At 39.6% G+C, this 21,230-nt stretch overlaps 1 protein-coding gene across 5 annotated transcripts in view; it reads right to left on the bottom strand.

Annotated features, from left to right (window-relative positions):
* ANO10 (anoctamin 10) overlaps positions 1 to 21,230 on the bottom strand; it is a 217,970-nt gene that overhangs the window by 30,502 nt on the left and 166,238 nt on the right. For all 5 annotated transcript variants that reach the window (XR_009222230.1, XM_058556041.1, XM_058556033.1 and 2 more), the window contains one exon: positions 19,815 to 19,931. Coding sequence is in view for 4 of the 5 variants with exons in the window: in XM_058556041.1 (XP_058412024.1) it covers positions 19,815 to 19,931 (117 nt within the window). In the remaining variant the exon portion in view is untranslated. The remainder of the gene's footprint in view (positions 1 to 19,814; positions 19,932 to 21,230) is intronic.

Raw genomic sequence — 21,230 nt, forward strand, 5'->3', positions numbered from 1 at the left:
AGCTGTGGCAGCAAAAGTGAAACAGGATTGGAGAGAGGAAGACTGCAGGTGGGGAGCCCAGGCAGAGGGCTGCAGTAACAGTTCAAGGGGAGGGGGAGAGAGCCCGTTAACGGATCCCTCAACGCATTCCTGACTAAAAAGAACGTTTCACTAGAAAAATACTGGCAAAGTCCAGATACCACTTAAAATCACAAGTTAGGGACCTGAATTCCTAACCTTACCAAAGGAAACCTAAAAACCCAACTTGTAACCATAATGAGCAGTCCTTGGTCAAAGAGAGTTCTCAAATGATGTAAAAGAAGAATCTTAGTTCTTCTAGAAACTGATTTATTAACATAGTGTATTAACTAACTATATCTTAGAGGTTTAAGTTATATTACTATATTCCTTAGAATGATAATTTCTGTACTCTTTAAAGTTCCAAGTGAAAACAGAGACATAAGGGAAACCAGCAGTATATGTGGTGATTTTGAAAATGGGTTTGATTTTCACCTTAGTGCTTGCTCCTTTGAGGAATTCAAGGGTGTAATTTAAGAGTCTAGCAGCTGAAGAATTATAATCAGCAGTTACAATTTCACCAAATACATATCACTTCCACATCTCTCCTTTCATGCTGCCCCATGTTTTACTCATTGCCCTGTTGAAGATGCACAAAAAGTACATAACATGTCCCCTGAATGACTTCAGATCAACTTCAGGTGATCTGAAATCTCTATGGTTAAGTAACCTCTGAGCTCACTGAAGAGACTGCAGCGGGCACTCTACCTGAGGTCAGGACTGGATCGCTCTCCTGCAAGCTTTTTACTTTTACCTTCTGGCTGGAGATTCTAGATACAAGATCACAGTGTAAAGGTTTTGTAGCTCTAGACATTTTCTGACTAGTTACAACGTCTGTCCGACACCAATCTTTTCTTGCTTTCAAGTTACCTTAAGTATGAACTATTCAACAACATCTGGTGAAATTGATGCAGCCCACCCCTCACCGCCATGACGGCCCAGTCAAAGATCCAGCAACCACGGAAGAGGAATGGAAATGGAGGAGTCTGCGGAGCCAGGGCCATCAGGAGAGAAAGGAGGTACTATTCGTACTTCCTCTGTAGCCCAGCATCTATATCTCTCAGAATTTTGTTTCTCCAGATATAAAATGCAGTTCATGTTACTTAGAATTAATTACTGCAGGGAACTGGAATGAATTTTACCAGTTAATTTTAATATACAATAAAAGAACAATTACAACAGAAAAAAACCATTCAAAGGCACATGCGTATTAAATTGCTAAATTGTGAGTAAGATAAAAACCAACTAACTCATCTAATTTATATTTCACACTTGGGATTAATGTTGTGTTAACAAAATACTGGATTAAAAAAAGCACTTGAATTGTCAAGTGTTTTAAGGGAAGTTGATGTTTTACAACTTTTTACATTACAGTTGAATATTATTCTTTTTTCAGCATTATTATTCCTGAAGACATCCTTTAAGGAGAAAACTGGAAGGAGGAAGAGAGTGATCTGAGTCCTTAATTTGTGTTAAATGAGAAGTTGTGATTGTTTCTACTATGCTAATTGCTTTGGAAAATGAGCAATAAAATGTATTACATTTTGTGAGATTATCTAACTTTTTCCCGCCTCACAAAATGTACCATATTTAACATAAGCTGAGAGAACGATGAAACAAAGGAAATAATGTCGCACAAGGTTTGTTTTTTAACTGTATTTTACTAAGAAGTTGTTGCAAAAAGGTTTTTCCTCTAAGTAACTTTAAATATGTCCTATTACTGTCATTTTAAGAATTTATTTTAAAATATTAAAATCTTCTTGCTGGCCCCATATCTGATTCTGCAGGGCAATACTATTTGAATTCCATTACCTAGATTGTAACAGAATCTTCTATGACTGCAGTATTGTGAGTCCTTCTGTATTTATATTTTCTTAAAAAAAAAAAAAAAGACATTCCAAGCCTGCGGCATAGTAAACTATTTTGATGAGCTCTGGAAAACCATAAGAAAACACAATGTGTCTTTTCAATCAGGGTGCCCTACATATAACTAGCAAGAGGATAACATCACCAAGCCCATTCCATCCCACTCAGCCTCATCTAACAGAATACTCAGAAAATCCACCCTAGCCCACTGCATTTAGTTGCATGAGAAAACATACTTTGAGTACAACAGTGCTATATTTGTGCAAAAAGATGTTTTCTGTGAACGTTTCCAGGTGGAGAATATGCTTCCAAAGTGGACTAAAGACTACCTCTTCTCTGATAACTCTTGAATAAACAACTACAGTTCTGGTAACATGGCAAACAGAAGCTAACACCTTCCTCACTGGTTTACCGATAAGAAAAGTTCCACAACACCAGCATGACGAGGGGCTTCAGTAAATTGCTGGTATGTGTACACTTGTTTTGTGTGTGTACTGAAAACCAATTATTACCTCAACCATTACGTCTACAGAATTAGGCAGTAAGTGTTTTGATTCGCTTTTACACTTAAGTGTAGTGATGCTGTAGGGAGTTAATTATGGAAAATCGGACAGGCAAAAATACAGTATGACTAAGCTGTTAATCCAGAATTCACTGGACCCTACATTAAGAATCAAAGGGAGAGACAGCCCACTCTGGTGTCATACTGAATACCACCTTTTCGTCCAATAATTTTCCCGTAAGAGAAACCTGCCTCCCATCTTACTTACATCCCTTCAAAAGCAGATCATACTGATTTGACAACTGTCTTACAGCTGAGGACTAATTAGTTTGAGTGTCCAAATGCAAATGGGTACTCGAGGAAGGCAGATTAAGTGAGATTTAATCCTTTGGAAGCCCAGGAGGATATTAGAGGAGTGGAGCTCAATTCTGAAAAGACATTTTATTTTTCTTCGGTTCTTTGTTCTCTAATCAAATCAGTGGAAATGAACTTGAAAAGCCTCGCAGGGCAGGCTGGCAGGAGCCTTCCATAGAACTCCTGTTTGTGCGCCTTCCCTCTCTGGAGTGACGCCATCGTCACAGTGTTCAGAACAGTGGAAAATTTATACTTTGGCTGCAAACAAGCAGATGCTTTCAAGTCTAATGGAGGACCATTTAAAGATGCCTTGGTCTGTATTTAAGGGCTCAGAACAACTGCATCTTGGGGTTATTGTTTCTCAGAAACATTAATTTCTAGGGGATTAGCTATGTGCTAACCAACCACTTCTTCCTGAGATTGCCACTGTGTTAAGATGTAACTAACTCACAAGAACTTACTTTTTTTCTCTCTACAGTTCAGCTGTTTGATTTGAGCACCCTGCGTCTGTCCCCAGGACGAGCCCCAGTACTAGAGAAGCAAGATGTATATATGTACATGTGTATGTATGTATGTATGTTTTTTTTGTGTGTGTGTGAGAGGAAGATTAGCCCTGAGCTAACATCCGATGCCAATCCTCCCCCTTTTGCTGAGGAAGACTGGCCCTGGGCTAACATCCGTGACTGTCTTTCTCTACTTTATATGGGACGCTGCCACAGCACAGCATGACAAGTAGTGCGTCGGTGCGTGTCCGGGATCTGAACCTGCCAACCCCGGGACGCCGAAGCGGAGCGCACACACTTAACCACTACACTACCGGGCTGGCCCCTGTATGTATGTATTTTTAACTAACAAGTCCAAATAATAGGCGTATCTGGACTGTCATTTAATTGCTTAAAGAAGATTCCTGAAGCTAGGGATGGAAAAAGCAGCCCCGTCATACAACCAAACATGAATGAAAATCAAACCCACTCTGCCCTCCCACAATGATACTAACTTGTGACCACTTAACCACCCTCTAACCAAGTACACATGGTTTGAAAGGGAATCTGAGGGAGCCTAAGGGGTGGTGGGCAACACAAAGCTTTAGAACCGCCAGCCGATGAGAAATGCTGTTGCAGTCCGTTTTAAGAGAATGTGGAAAAGGAGGCAACTAGAGATAAGTGCCCAGACTCCTGATGGTGGTCCATGTCCCAAGCATGACTGCTGATAACAGCTGGGAACAGAGTCAAACGCCAGGCACCAGACGAACTGCTTTTGAGCATTATCCCACTTACCATCCCCCCCCACGGAGCGTTCTCATTCCCGCTCTGGAGCGCACTCCAGCCCTTCTGAACCACGGCTCGTCTCCACAGCCAGGGCTGTCTAACCCTTAATGAGCGCTCAGTCATAGAGCATTCTTTTTCTGATCAAATGAAAGAAACCATACAAATGGCAAACAATTGCCTTTATTCCCTGCCTTGTTTGAACAATGAAAATTATGTGCACTATGATCTCGAACAAAATCTCTACTATGGTAGAGCCATAAAAAAAGCCTGTCCTTGGGAATAAAACAATTCAGATGTGGCAGGAGGCAACTTCTGTAGAGCTCTCAAATGCTCCACTTTTTGTTTCCTGCTTCTTCTCACCCTACTTTTCACTTTTCTCTTAGAAGAAAAGTCCGTAGAAGAGGCCAAGGAAGAGGATGGACAGAAAGTTTTCTCTCCCCCAGAAAGCATGTACGTTTTGGTTCCAGTTCAATTTAAGAGAGGCCTCGTGTTTGCCATCTAGTATGGCAACATTTAAAAGTGAATTCGTCTGTTATCATCAACAGAGGCAGCCCATCTTCTTCAGAGAGGAGTGGCTTAAACTGGCTGCAGGGCTCCATCTCTCACAGCAGGATTTGAATTAGACCTATTTTCACCTCACCTGCTGTTACCAGGAAAGTAGCCTGCATGTCTCCCAGGCCCCCAGATGGATCAGTGGCACTGAGAGGGCTTCACCAAGCATGCCTGGCCAGCGTGGGCCACCTGCAGCTGAGATGGGAGGGCTTTGAAGCCCCCAATCCCATGCCCCCCACCATTAAGAGAGGGCAGCCTGTGAGGGACGGCATCCTCAACACAGAGCTTCCCAGGCAGGAATGCTGGCTGGGAGCACAGACTACAAGGCCTGCAGCCATCCCAGGGAAGGGTTTGAGACCAAGTGCTTTGAAGATTGGAAGACAGAACCAGCAGAATAAAGAAAGGGATGCATGAGCATCTGCAAAGAGAAACAGGAGAAAACGCAGGGTAATCTTCTAAAAGAAAATGAAGCACAAAAATGAGGATGCAAATAGTAACACAAGCACAAAGAACACAGGTTAAAAGGAGGGCGTTCAGACAACATCAAATTCAAGGAATGGCAATTCTGCACTTAGTCCTTCTTTCTTGAAAAACAGAAAAAAAGAAGTAAAAGATGAAGATGCGGAGTGGGGAGGAGGAGGGCAAAAGAAAAGAAAATAGTGATTGATATACACACACAGATACTTGGAGTTCAGTTCTATCATGATGGACTAAAATCATCATTCTTACTAGAAACTCCATGCTCTAATTTATTTCAAATCTACTCCTCAGTGAATTCTGCCACCAAAAGGGCAAAGACTTATCCTTTCAAGCGTTTAAGTTCGAGAAGAACTATCCATCAAGAGCCCCATTGTAATTTCTGAAGGCAGGCCACAGCCCAGTGACCTGACATCACTCTTCATTTCCAGAAATTCATTTGAAACCCAAATTAGTTTTGGTTGATTAGCATTCCAGGATGAGCTGTTTGGGTTAAAATATAGCTGGATAGCAACTATTTTTAAGGATCACAGGGCTGGGAGGGATCTGAGACTGCTCATTACCAGAAAGCAGGTAAATCTCCAAAGTAGGTAGTTACCTCTCTTCTGTGAGATCTCTAAGGATGGAGTATTAAAACCATCTGTTTCCAAGGATGGAATATTAAAAAGGAGTATTTTATCTACTGATAGTCAAGAACCTCTTTGTTGCACTCAACTGAGAATTCTGTTCTTTATATCTATTTGCTCTGTGGTGGAAAATGGTGGAAAAGCCACAGACTTAGAGTTGCTGGCCTAGGCCTAACTTTACTTGCTTACCCTGTGTGGTTGTTCCTGTCGTTACGCCCATTTTACAGAAGAAGAAACTGAGGTCCAGAGAGGTTTGGTAACTTGCCCAGGGTTACTTATCAACGGTGAAGCTGGGATTCCTGAGACATGTATACCTGACTCCAAAAGCCATTCTCTTAACACCCAAGGCATGTAAACCACCCATCCCGCTCCTGGCACATTTTACATCCTCACAGAACCAAAATGCTTCATTTAAGGCCAGTGTTTTGGTACAGACTGTGAATAAAAATGACAATTCCTTAGCCAGTTTCTCCGATTGTAATTGTTTAATCACACATCCTTTTCACAGAAATGATTTGTGCACAGCTATCCTGAATAAAGTTTAAATAACCCAGATTGATGCTTTTGGAAATGGTTTTCTACAAGATACATTAGAAAAAAAAGTGAACCCATTAGTCCAAGAAGTCAAAAAAAAAGCAACCTGGATTTATTCTCTCTAATCAAAACAATATTTATCACATGTGAGAGTACAAGGAGTTGGAGCTGTGTTTCCCAGACATTTGGCAGTTCATGTTCTCTTGTGCCTGTGACTAAAACCAGACTTGCAAATTAAAAATAAGCCTATCATTTTTTTTTCAAGACAATTCAAACAAAGGAGCCTGCAAATCTCCCCACACTAACACTGCTTCAACTTGAATGAAAAACTGGAGAGATCTGAGATCCATTTATTTTCCAAATAACAAACAAGAGATTTTTTTTTTCCCATATTGGCTTGGGGTGGGGCAGAGATCAAGAATTTAAAGTTATAGCCCTGATAACATAGTTACCCAGCAGATAATAACTGCCTTGTAGACTCTATCTAAAAGGAGAGCCAACAACAACAACAAAAAAAGATAACAACTCAAAAATTTATGAGGGAAAAATTCATTTCCTCCTAACCACATGCTCAGGACAGGAAAATACAACATTAAACATATTTTTGAAATGGAAAAGGGAACACAAGATGATGTACTTTTGAACTGAATTTCATAATCCAATGGTATTTTATCAGGTCTGGTATTCTGCTCTTTGCTCTCCCAACACTTTCTTCAGCTGCTCACATCATTTTATCTCATTTGTAAATGGCATCATCAAGGACATCTGGTTAAATGTATAGAAAGCATGAGATGTTCAAAATCCAACACTAAATCTTATTTCATGGTTATCCTGGTGAACTACAGGAACGGAATAACCCAGACCCATTCTCTAAATCTAACTCAGCAACCACTCTGGGGAGTTGAGTACATGTAGTCAATGCAATGAATCAAAACACAAATTATTTCATATACCTAACAATCAACACATTAAGTTATTTATATTATCAATTAAAATCCTTTCAGGGTGATTTCCAATTTCAAAGGGATTTTAAAGGGAAGAAAAACTCGTTGTTTTAGAAACCAGTATGTGCCAAGCTCTGTGCTAGGTACTTTCACATAGTGATTTTATTTAATGTCAAATTCTACCTGTTTCTCCTTAAGCATGAGAGAGGTAGTACTTACAGGAAGGAAGGAAGAACACTGGACCAGGAACCAGATTCTGGACCCAGCTGCATTTTATTTGTCTGGCCATTTAAACTTTCTGAGTCTCTGTTTCCTTATCTATAAAATGCTGGAGTGAAACCTACCAGGCCTATCCCATAGGCTGTGTAAGGATTAATTAAGATAATGGATTTGCTAGTGCTCTGTTGACAGTGGCATTCAACAAGAATGTAAACTGTAAGTATTATTATATTCCAGGCCACACTGAGGTAGGACTTTGTAGATCTTTGAACAAGGCTCCATCTCTCAGTAATGACTAATTTTACAGTCTACAGTACAGAAGGCATAAAGAAGTATAAAGGTCTCCAGGATGGTTCAACAACAGCAAGGGTATCAAAGTCCAAAGAACTATCTTGGATGTTAAGTTGGAGATAATAAAGTGGTAAAGAATTGAGGGAAAAACTTAGGCAAATAGCTAAATCTTTACTGGTTGCTATTTATGCAGGAAGAGGTAGCCAAAAGAACACAGCACTTCAGAGCCAGAGACCTGGGTATGCAACATGGGCTTTATGATTTATTGACAGTCTGATTTTAGATAAATCACTTAACACTCTGTCTTTTTCCTTTTTTTTCTTTTAACTTTTTATTTCCCAAAAGCAGAGAGAATAACATAATGAATCCCCACATATCTACCTATCACCTAGCTTCAACAATTATCAACTTACAGTCAAACTTGATTCATCTGTCAACCAGACTCCCTTCCTCGATTATTGGTGCATTAGCTATCTATCATTGTGTAACAAATTACCCCAAAATTTAGTGGCTTAAAACAACAAGCATTTATTATCTCACACTTTCTGTGGGTCAGGAATTTGGGAGCAGCTGGGTGGCTCTGGCTCAGGGCCTTTCATGAAGCTGTAGTCAGAATGGAGGCAGGGACTGCAGTCATCTGAAGGCTTTACTGACGCTAGAGGAGGGGACGACAAGCTATGGTCTATAGGCCAAATCTGGCCCACTGCCTGTTTTTGTAAACAAAGTTTTATTGGAACACAGCCTTTCCCTTTCATTTACATATTGTCTATGGCTGCTTTTGCCCTACAACAGTAGAATTGAGTAGTCGAGATAGAGACCAAATGGCCCACATGCCAAAAGTATTTACTATCCGACTCTTCACATAAAAAGTTAGCTAGCTCCGGACTAGAGAATCTGCTTCCAAGATGGTTTACTCACATGGCTGTTGGCAGTAGGTCATGTTCCTAGTCATATGGGTCTCTCCATTGGCTGCTTGAGTGTCCTCACAACATGGCAGCTAGCTTCCCAAGACCAACTGATCCAAGAGGGAGAAGAAGGCAGAAGCCATAATGTTTTTTTATGACCTAGCCTCGGAAGAGACATATCAACATTTCTGCAGTATTCTATTCGTCACACAGACCAACCAAACCACAAGGTGGGATGGGACTTCACAGGAGTGTAAACACTAGGAGGCAGGGATCATTGGGGACCATCTCGGAAGGTAACAATCACAATCAGTGATCCTTAATCTATAAAATCAAGGTTTTCGACAGGATCATTTCTATAGAATTTTTCAACTCTAACATTTGACAATTATATGATGCAGGGAATTTCTGACACTTTATATTTTTGTGTTTTATCACAGAATGTACACAATATTTGTTGCTGAATTTTAATATCTGTATTTTAATTTTGACTTAAGGCTGAATTCAGTATAATTTACTATTTATATTCTTAGAGCCACTATTAATGTGAAGTGATTGTTTTCCTTTAATTAGGTAGTATTTCAAAAAGTTCTTAAATCCACACATTTCTTGTTTTCTGCATTCTATTCTTAGGAGAAAGAGGCAAATAACCAAATGTGCTGTTCTTAGGGATTTACTTTAAAGTCTAAATTTCCTAGTCTATCAATCACTATATTTTCAGCTCAACTTCTTAGGTTTGCACTTATTGCATGATATAATATTCAATTACATCCCTGAGGTTCTGTAGCATTGGAAATCAATGGAAAATAATAGTTTATTATATTAAATAAGAGATTTTCTACTTTAGAAATTTACTAGTAATTAAAAACAAAACCAAAAGAAATCTGTGGTTTCCTGACATGGCTGAGTACTCAATAATGGTTTCCTGAATCCCATATACAACACTCAGAGGATAATTTCAAAGTCAAATGACTAGAATTTGGTAACAAAAAAAGGCACAAAGGGATGGGGCTTTGACCCTAATGATGTTCATTTAATTACTGACACATTCATTTAACAAAAATAAATTCTGTGCCTGGAGTAATCCTGTCCCTAAGAAGCTTCTAGTCTGGTTGTCACAGACAAATATCTTTGACCTTGATGAAGCCAACAGAATAGTCTTTTTATATCCTAGAACATTTGGTAAAAAAGTAAATAGATGCATACATAACAGTCCAGGCATTTGCCTGGAAAAGGAAGACCTACTCTCACACACATTGGACCTCAAGGCAATGTAATTATTATCTAGTACAGAATGTGAGATTGGAACTTCCAGAAGTTTTAATATCTTACCAGAATATATATCTTTTTTTCTTTTTAAATATACAGTTTTAAGCATTGTGACATCTCTAGAATAATTTATTATGGGGTGAATTTTTTTCTTTACAAACATGCATTTTAATGACATATGTGAACACAATCCAAAGCACATGGCATCACTTCCACAGCACAGTGAGCCTGAGGCCCTTCTCTACGGAATGGGTCTGTGCTTCCAGGCCCCTTCTGCCCACACTGTTTCTGATCTCTTCAAATGGTGACTAGGAAAATGCTAAATTTCATTCTGTTTCATGGCCTATTCACTAACTTCCACAAGTAAAAATAAATCTGGTTCTGATTTGGCCATGTTTCTTACATCTGGGGGAAAAATTAAGATATACAAATTTTAAATTTTGCTTAGAAAACCAGGCGAATGAGATAAGTAGCAATTACACAGACTGTTTACTAGGGAAGACAAAAATGATCAGGGGCTTTCTAGAGCTTTAGTGCAGCATCTTATTTTAATGTCTAGATGCCTCTGTGCACTTTAAAGCATTTTTTCTCCAGTGAGAACAGAAAATACAGGTGGCGGGGGAGTCTACATATCAGTGATAAGGAGAAGATTGATCCAGAGTCTGAATTTGTGCAGAGTACAAACTACTTTAGGATTCTATCTGGCTTGATTTAGGGTTATTTTACTATCTTTTGGGAGCTACCCTTGTTACTGATGTCAACCACAGCCAGTCCTTTTGAAAGAAATAGGATTTGCACTTTATCAAGCTAGGTAAGGAATCCTCATAAAGTGCTCACATGTAACTCCTCAGGATCCCAGAAAGGCATATGACCTAACTGTTTCCATTTTCGCCAGAGTACCTATTTTAAGATTCCTCTTTTTTTGTCCAAGGACATCATTTGTCATTTACTTAATATATTAGCTTCTGAACTATGTATGAGTCAACAAACTGAGTTTGATTAAGCAAAGATTTATTCAGAGTCTACTGGACACCAGGGCCTGTGCTGAGTGAGGGGACTGAGGGACGAGCAAGGCATCACCCGGTCAAGAGCAGCAGGGCGAATGCATAGAAATGGGCACCAGGCCCCTGTGTCACACAATGGAGGGAAGGCTCCCCCCAGGAGGTGGGGTCTGTGACGCTGATGGTAGAAGAGAGGTGCATGGGTGGTCAGAGTTACAAAGCAGCAGGGGTGCTTGGGAATCCATGTCTAGTCGGATCCTGCAAGACCCAAAGGAAGAGGAAGAAGTGACAGGAGAGGGGGCTAAAGAGGTGCACAGGTGTCCATATTTGTTAGAGCATTAACACCTTTGAAGAAAGCTGTCACTTATGAATTGGAGAGAAATTCATACTACTCTGTGAAAAACCACATGGAAACAGCTAACAGCCCCTATCCTGAGAACTGTTCTGAGGAGTCACAGCACATACAGGAGGCTTAGAACGTGGCCTGGCTCACGTGCCCACCCACTGATGCCAGCTGTTACTACCCTCTGTTATTATCACTGCTCAGCTGTGTCGGGGTCATGGAAACAGGTGCGGCTGCTGCAAAGGTGGAATTCTGACTCATCATCTAATCTGGTATTTTACTACAGAATTCCTTCCAGGTGTGCCAGTGACTCAGGGCACCCAAAGGAGGTGGTCCTCACCCTCCATCACCACCCTCATCTACCCCCACTGCCCCGCTTCACAGTGCGTGTCTCACGCTGCCTCGCTCCAGCCTCACCCCAACCATATGTGGTGGACACCATTTCGTCAACCTCATTTGAATGCTGGGGAGACTATGACAACAGGAAGGTCAACTCACTTGCCCCGAAGCTGCACAGGACTATGAGACAAACTGCCTGACATAGGGTGAAAGGGAGCAGCTGGCTCAGAGGGGCTACCTGAACTCTCGAAACACTGTAAACATCCGTAAATACCTTGTGCTTACCAGGCCAGGCCCTGGGCCCTGGGAGATGGACCAGCCCCTCCCCAAGGACTGAGGCTCTGGCACTGCCTGCCACTGGCTTTCTTAGAAGCAAATTCTTTATCTGGACTCAACATTTCATTCTGACCTACATGTTGGCAGATCAACATGTGATTACATATTCAACACTCAAATACTCCAGCATCCTCATTCGATGCTGTGAAAATTTTAACTCTCCATTCAAAATGCTTACATAACTTGAAAGTACAAATGCAGGGAAAGAAAAGTTCAGAAGCACTTGGGAAATGTTGGAAATGGTTTAAATATACTTAACCCTAGAAAACAAAGATATTACTTAACGCAGGCTGGCCCACCTGGCCTGCCCTGTCAAGGGTCCCAACACCTGATCCGAGGTCCTTGAGGGCTATAATTAGCATTGTGGTCTCTTCTTCAAGTTCTTGTTCTTTCAACTGATTTCTGAGGCTGTTATCTTTCTCCAAGGATCCATTTGGACAGGCTCCCTGGCTTCTTTGGGTGCTCACCTCCGGGAGGGCTGGCTGCCCAGAGGCCAGATAAGGTGGTGACTGTACTGAGCATGTTGTGTCCTTGTACCCCAGGCCATCGAGTGAGCAAATGGTACCTGGATGAGACTCCTTTCTATTTTTAATTCGATCTTAAAATTACTCAGAGTTGAATAAATCAATTTGAAAAGAAATAAAAGGGCATCACTAGGCTGATATTTACTGTCTAGAATTCTTTGTAAAGGTCTCACCAACTGAAGATTAATCATTTGAAAACGCCCTTTGCAAAGCAAACAATTTTATTTTCCCCGGTTTGCCTCTCACCTTTAAGTATATCTAATTTGCCTTTATATTTAGAAATGCCACAGAGTCTCCTATCTGACACCAAGAAAAGAACTTTTTTCAGTAGAGTAGTCCTCCTTATCTTCAGGGATACATTCCAAGACCTCCAGTGGATAGCACCAAACCCTATATACACTACGTTTTTTCCTACACATACATACCTATGATCAAGTTTACTTTATAAATTAGGCACAGTAAGAGATTAACGGTGCTGTGGAGCCATTATTAAGTAAAATAAGGGTTACTTGAACACAAGCACTCCGATACCACGACAGCTGATCTGATAATGGAGACAGCTACTAAGTGACTAATGGGCAGGTAGCATATACAGCATGGATGACGTGAACAAAGAGATAGTTCACACCCCAGACAGGAGGAAGCAGGACGGCGTGAGCTTTCATCATGCTACTCAGAGTGGTGCACAATTTAAAACTTATGAATTATTTCTGGAATTTTCTAATATTTTCAGACCACGATTGACTGAGGGTAACTGAAACCACGGAAAGCAAAACCTCGGATAAGGGGGGACTACTGTACTTTTCTTTTCCACATTCATTCCTGCACTCAGCACTGCCCCCTCCCTTCACAAGCTGAGAGGAGTAACTGGAACCCACAGAGCACCTCTCCAAACGGGCTCAGGGCTCCTGCGGTAGAATCACTTGAAGTGCTGGGTAATAATGTAGATTTCTGGGCCTTCTCACAAAGCATGGAAGCCAGTCTTTCGTTTTATAAAACAAAAAACTGAGTTGCAAAGAGGCTACCTGACTCATTCACGGTGGCGGAATTTAGCCCAGAACTTGTTTGTTCTCGGCTCTCACTGACCATGCTTTGGCATCTATCTCTGCTGGGGGCTTGGGGTGGCGGGGAAAGGGTGTGGAGCCATAGGAAGGGTTTTTAATGCCGGCGTCTGGGCCCTACCTTGGATTTAGGGAATCAGAATCTTCAGGGTATAGGGCCTAGGCACATGTATTTTTTAGAAGTTCTACATTCAAGATGCACAGTCCAGTTTAAGAACTGTCCAATGACAAATTTCTCAATCATGTTTTGTCCATAAAATGGGAATTGAGGTGAAAAGTAGCAATTCAAATATAAATTAAATGTAATATAATAATTAATCATGAGTAATAATTTCTATTGACAAGGTTACTGTCAATTTCTGGTCACTTAGTGAAAGAGTCTGGTGATAGGCCAGGCATTAATGAGATTTATTTTTAAATATGTTTTCAATAACTCCATTTTTCATCAGGGCCCACCAACTGACCAGAAGCCACGGCAGAAGCTCTCTCTGCTTTTGGTACGTGGGAACAGCCCAGGGAATTGAGGCTCCTCTTATTTACAAACCAGATAGTTAAATGTTACAGTGAAAAAAAAAAAAGAATAAGAAAAAAATATATATCCTAGAAATGGCACTAGTTCAGCAAGTAAGCTGAAGACATGTTAGTTAATTTGAGTTTTTGAAAAGCACAAAATGGGTGACTTTTTATACCTAGGACCTTCTGGACTTTTAGGAACTCTGGACAGTGAGACTAACCAGGAAATGTGATGAGAATCTTTGTCTCTGACTGGCAGCAGCATAAACTTGGGAAGCCCATGCAGCAGTGTCGACTCTGCAGCAAAACCTTGGGCCAGCAAGAGAGGATCTTCTGCCCAGCTTTAACCCTGACCTTTTATGCTAGGATTGTAATTTTAACAAACAAGTAGTGGCGACAGGTAGAGGGAGGAACACTTTTCCTGGGTTTGCAGTCAAGCCCTCAGAAACCACAAGCACTCATCACTGCCTCCTGCCCATTTAGATTTCTCCTTCTTTTTAAACAATATGAGATAGAATTTGGGTTAGTGTTTTATTTCTCAATGAAGATGAGTGTAAAAGAATTTTGCCTTTGAATTAAGGCTTTGCTTCACTGTCAGGTAGGGCATATCTGAAGATATGGGAATCCAGGAGCTGAGACGACTTGAGAGGCCATTTAGCCATATCCATAGTAAACACTAATATCCATGAATGCCCCAAAAGCAAACGTAATAGCGCTGCAGCAGAACTTCAGGTAAATGTATTTAGTAACATGAGACATGTTAATAATATCCAACATCAATAAAGACCCTTTGCTTTTTATTTTATTTATTTATTGTTTTGTGAGTAAGATCAGCTGTGAGCTAACTAACATCCATGCCAATGCTCCTTTCTTTGCTAAGACGGGCTCTGAGCTAACATCTACTGCCAATCCTCCTCCTTTTTTTTTTTTTTAACCCAAAGCCCCAGTAGATAGTTGTATGTCATAGTTGCACATCCTTCTAGTTGCTGTATGTGGGAAGTGGCCTCAGCATGGCCCAAAGCCCCAGTAGATAGTTGTATGTCATAGTTGCACATCCTTCTAGTTGCTGTATGTGGGAAGTGGCCTCAGCATGGCCGGAGAAGTGGTGCGTCGGTGCGTGCCCGGGATCCGAACCCGGGCCGCCAGTAGTGGAGGGCGCGCACTTAACCGCTAAGCCACGGGGCTGGCCTTACCCTTTGCTTTTTAGACAAATACATGGCAAGATGCAATCCTGAGAGGAAAGCTTCACTAACCCGGAGTTAAGGTGTGTACACCCCAGCCGGAGAATTGCCTGCCCCAATCTATAAAACCTCACTAGAAATGTAATCAATGGAGAAAGCTGATTTACCAGAACTCTTCCAGAGACAATGCTGTACAATTTAAAACTTTTATGCTTACATATCCCCTAAAATTTTTCAATGTTATGTGCCCTCCCCCACAATTTTAAGTTGACGTCTAAAATTTTCATCATAAATTAAATAGTTGCAAAAACATTATTTTCTAGCATACTGTAAATACGGACACTTAAAAATAAACTACTAGGTCACTCTTTTAAAGAGATCCAAGATAATCTAATAAGTACCATGGCGATGCGATATCCACCATCACTCGTTTAAAAAATACACAAATATGCTCTTAATTAATAGTAACAATTTTATGTTTTTCCTTATTTCCCTCTTTGAAATCATATTTTCTTTCCATTTCTTCCAAAGAATTTTATCCTAATAAAATACATTTTTTTGCTTGAAAGTATCATCACTCTCTCATACTTTACTTCAATAATAATACGCTCATAAATGGAAATTGAAAAGTTAAAAAATTTCCTGTGACTAGAAGTCTTCCTATAAGTGTTTAAAATTTTCTTCTGGACTGATCAGTCATTACAATTAGAATTGGTGAGTAATGATGAAAATTATATAAATATAATACACATTTTGATAAATAATTATTGAACATAAGTTTCTGGATACCTTTTGGAAATACATTTCTCAAGGAGATGGATTTGGTTTTGGTGGGAGGGAGATTGGGGTGCCTTTACTGAATGCAGCTTCATTATGTAAGATTCTCTGTCACCTGGGAGGTTTTTACCCCAGGGACAAGGCACATGGTAGGTAGGGTTCAAGACGGTGAAAGATGTGCCTTCCTTCTGCAAACTGGGAGAAGGACTATTGTGAAAGGTGAGGTGGAGTGGCCACAGACAGCCAGCAGGAACCAGCAGGACGCCGGGGCACACTCAAGCAGTTATGTTTTAGGAAAGAGTACATGTGTAAGCTGAGGATCTGAAAATCAAGGCCCTTATAACTGTCTGTGCCCATGTGCTCCCTGCAAAGTCTAAGGAATGCTGCTGTTTGGAGGGGCTGTGCTCCACCCATCCCTCCCCATTCATCCTACTTCTCTGCCCCTCCCCCTTGTGGTCTCAGCCTCTCCTCTAAATGAGAGCTGAGCAGATACTTTAAAATATTGAATGGGATGCCAAATTGATGGCCTGCAGGCCTGTCCTCTAGACTTGGTCTCACTCCACCCTCACCTGAGGTTTACTGAGGAATTAACAAACAATTCTCACTTTGTATCATTTTGCATCTTGGTTTCTACACTTGATTCATGGTCTCAAACTTTATTTGTAAAATATCTATTATGAGAAAATAAATTTTACTTTAAAAATCTCACATGATGTTTAAAATTTTTTCTAAAAAAAAAAGAAAGCATATAAATGCTTATAAAAAGAAGGAGAAAGCAGGATGTGTGAAGAATGTGCCCACCATGTGTGTCTAAAAATGGCATTAGGGAATTTAAGGAATTATTCAAATCTGCAACATGAGGGAGGGCTTTATTCCTTATTTACTTACGTTAATGTTTTAAATGAAGAAAAGTATACAGATAAGAAATGGCAAATAATTCCCATCCCAAAGAATTCCTACTGACTTTAAAAAAGTAATACATGTGCATGGTCAAAAAATTCAAACTGTATGTTAAAAGAGAAATCTTAATTTCTCTCCTCAAAGGTAACTACTGTTCATGGTTTTCCAGGAGCTCTTCCAAGAAAAACAAATGCACATATCAGCATTCATCCACTTCTCTTCCTTCTCTTTAAAATTTGACTCAAAAGGCATCATATTGTTCTTTATCTTGCTTTTTCCACTTAATAGCCAACACACACACACACACACACACACACACACACACACACACACACACAACCCCCGGCACAGACAGATCCTTTTTTTAAAAAGCATGTTCATAGAATTTTATCATATGGAATCATATCAAACCTTAATTTATTTAACCAGTCTCCTACTGAGGAATTCGGTTGTCTCCAGGGTTTTGCTAATAAACATGTTTCACTGACTATAGTTTGGTATACTTTGCAGATATATCCATTATCCTAGCAAAAGTCATTTTGGGTTGGAAAGTAATTTAAATTTTGATTCAATTGCAATCTAGAGAGGCTGAACCAATTTACACTTCTGCAAGAGTATATAAAAGAGCGTCCATTTCCCCACACCCAATGAGGACAGGTTATCAACCAACATTTGCCAATAAAATAGGTGAAATGTGGTTTATTTCATTGTTGTTTTAATTTACATTTCTTTAAGTCTGAGTGAGGTTGGGCATCTCTTCATATGTTATCTTTTGATTACTGGATTGTCTTTTTTTATGGATTTGTAGAAAATTTTTTTTGAATTAAAGATGTTATCCATTTTTCACACGTTACAAATATCTCTCCAGTTTGTCCAATTTATCTTTTGAGTTTTCTGTTTTTTTGTCACATAGAAGTTTTAAATTTTCGTATATTTTACTTTATCAATATTTTTCTTTACAGTCTTTGAGTTTTACGTCCTGATTAGGAAGGCATTTCCCACTGTAAGATGTACCTAGGCTTTTTTATAGATGTTTCATGGTTTAAATTTTTTACATTTAAATCTCTCAAACCTCTGAATTTTGTGGGGGGAGCTGTGTGTAAGGAGTGAGGTAGAATGAAGTGTAACAATTTTCCCAAACAACTGTTTGTCATCAAACCATGTAACAAACAATCCTTCATTTTTTTCCACTGACATAAAATGTTACTTTTACCATAAACTAAAGTCCTAGTTTTATTTGGGTCCATTTATGGACTCTGGGCTCGATGCCACTGATTTGTCCGTCCATTTCTTCCCTAATTCAAAATGGATTTAATTACTATAACTATTGTATTATTCAGAATACATTTTAATATCTGGCAGAGCTAGAGGCCTCATTTTTCTTCATTTGCAGAAGTTTCCTTGCTTTTTCTAAATGTTTATTTCTATGTATTTGAATTGGTATTACATTTTCACAAGACTGAATCTTTTGATCCCACTAGAGTTTTAAAAATGTTTCTTCATATAGATTATCCGTATTTTTTCGTAAGTTACTACCTAAAGGATTTATATTTTCGTTTCTTTTGTAAATGGGAATTTTTCTTCAATAATATTTTCAAATTGGTTATTATTTCTTGTGAAAGGAAACAAATGATTTTACATAAACTTTGTAACCCGCCTCCTTACCAAATTTTCCTATTGTTTCTAATAATTTACCTGTGATTTTTAGATATATAATCTTATGATCTTCGAGTAATGATAAATGTGCCTCTTCCAGGTTACCTGAACTTCTTACTTCTTCCTCTTATATACCTATTGGTTAGCATCTGCAGAACAACGCTGAATATCAGTGGTGATATTGGGTTTCCTGATATTGCTATGAATCGTTCTGTTGTTTCACTACTGAGCATGATGCTGGGTTTTGATTTAAGATACAAAAATATTGGCTAGCCCACATGCCAAAAGTGAACTTGCCCTACACCTGGGAAACACAGGTAATTTAGTCTTCTTATACCTACTGTCACCTAAGTGACAAACATGAGCACAGCAATGGTGTGGTGGACCTGGGCTTCTCCTCCTCTTTCTGCTCTTATCACAAGTCTCATTCTAGGGTCACTCCACCTAATCAGAGGCACGTTCTGCTCCAGTGTGGAGTTCCCCTATTTGGGGCACTACCCGTGGAGTCCTTGCTTCTATCAGAAAGTCAGCTCGAGTGGCTCCTCCTTACAATTTTTTTCTCCTAACTCCCTAAACATAAGAGGAAATGTTCCTGTGGAAGGTGGTTTGGAAGCCTAAAGCACTGCGTGGGTCAGAGAGGTCTTGGACCCAGAGCTAGTCCCCTAGATGATACTGCCTTATGGATTTTCTTGGTTAAGTTTCTACGTATCATTGGAGAAAACTAGCTCTGGGCATCTAGGAATCTTCTGTCTCCCTACTCTCACTCTCCTACAAGTAGAAAATCACCATAATGATGAACTCCAGCACGGCGGTTTTCATTTTCTCTCTCTCTCTCTCTCTCTTTTTGTTTTTGGTCTCTGGTACAATGAGGAAGTCATTGGGAAGTGATTTCTACTTTCATGGCATTTTTTGCTGCTTCTGCCCACACTTTCTTGGTCTCTCGCATTCATTGAAGACATTAATCAAGATTCTATTTACTCACCTCTCCTCCCTTAATGTTTCTGTAGGATGCAGACCTAGAAACTGTGGGAGCTGCCCCCGGGTGATTCTTGGAAATCTCTGTCTTGTTCTTTTGCTGAATGCCAGCTCTATTTTTTATTTAACATAGCTTCAATATTTTTGTTTTGCTTAGTTTAATTCTTTTCTTATTTATATTATGAGGATTTTGGTTTTGTTATGCCATCCTAAACTGGAGTCTTCTGTATTTATTTAAACTGGTAACTTCAAGGCTGAAGGAAATGCTGAGAGTGAGTCCTCTGAATCATATCTCCTGGCATTTGCTAAAGAAATAGATTTGTTTTCAGAACAGTTGTGCTTACCTGCTGCTTGAGTGCCTCCAAAGACTCAAATTCCAATTTGGCCAGTTTCATCTGGATATGCCGTGGTTTATCAGCTATGGCAAATGCAAGTATAAACTTTAAAGCCAGGAGTGCATGCTGAAAACAAGAAAGAGTACATGTTTACGTGATACACTAGACCACATGTGCAAGAAAACAAATTAGTACCTAAGCAATCTGCGATCCTTCTCATTAATCTTGGGTAATTTCTAATTACTGGCCCATTATGCATCAAAGATCACCCAGTCCCGTGAGTTATATTTAATCCATTCCACTGTGGCCCATTCAATAATTACTGATGTACTTTGCCTTATTCTTTTAAAATCAGTTATTCCCTTAAATTGATACCATATGCTACTCTCAATGTTTTATAAAAAAAGTTTATTCTGAAAAGTCTTTCACAAAATATTTTTTTTACCTATGTCTTAATTCCCAACGTATCTTAGCATACAACATTGGCAGAGTCACTCCACTCTTTGCCCAACAACACCCTCCCTTGTGCTATGCTTCAGGTTGAGTTATACGAAGCAGACATAACGTCTTAAACATCAGATGCCCTGAATTTCCTGCATCATCATTAGTGTCTGGTGTGGTTTCTTTCATGAAATGATAATCAATAAATACTGATGAATTAATTGACTGTAATGTACTACCTTATGCTGCTGACTCCATATACTGTAGGACAGGCAGGTATACAGAAATGTAAAGAGTATCCTTTATAATATGTAGAGTGTATCCATTATAACACGGCAGACTTAGAACTTGGCTATTTTATTTCCCTTCTACACCAACATCATAAAGAGGGTTCTCTATAACATAATGAGATTTATAATTATGCTTCTCCTCTGCAGAACAGAAATAAGCCAACAGGATTGCTTCTAAAGGTAGGCCTGCTCTTTAGATGCACAGCCTCAACCTACTGATGCTTCTCCAATTCTAGCATCATTCTGTGATTCAGAATCAACACCCACAGAAATCTGAACAATAAAAAGAATAAAGTTGCCTCTTTAATGATAGCATGACTTACTAAATATTAAAAGCTGTGAAAGAATTTTTAAAGATAAGAAATAATTAGAAGGCATTAAGCAAGTCAGTGAAGGAGACAGAACAACTTCTAAGAAATGTTGCAATGAATTATTGACAGAAAAAGAAGACAGCTGAAAAAAATTCAATGAATTCCTTACTGTGATATTTTCAAAATGAGGATGATGGATAAATAAGACGTGGGTCTCTCCTGGCAGAAGCGTGAAATAATGAAGGAAGTCAACATCATACCAGAACAAACAATAATTCAATCCAAAGATTTGAAAATCGGCATAACTCCAGGGCAGGCCAGGCACTGCCTGGTATTAACAAGAGATCTGGGGTAGACCAAGACAGGCAGCCTTCACTGAAATG

This window comes from Diceros bicornis, chromosome 2 (genome assembly GCF_020826845.1).
Source record: "Diceros bicornis minor isolate mBicDic1 chromosome 2, mDicBic1.mat.cur, whole genome shotgun sequence".
Taxonomy (NCBI): domain Eukaryota; kingdom Metazoa; phylum Chordata; class Mammalia; order Perissodactyla; family Rhinocerotidae; genus Diceros; species Diceros bicornis.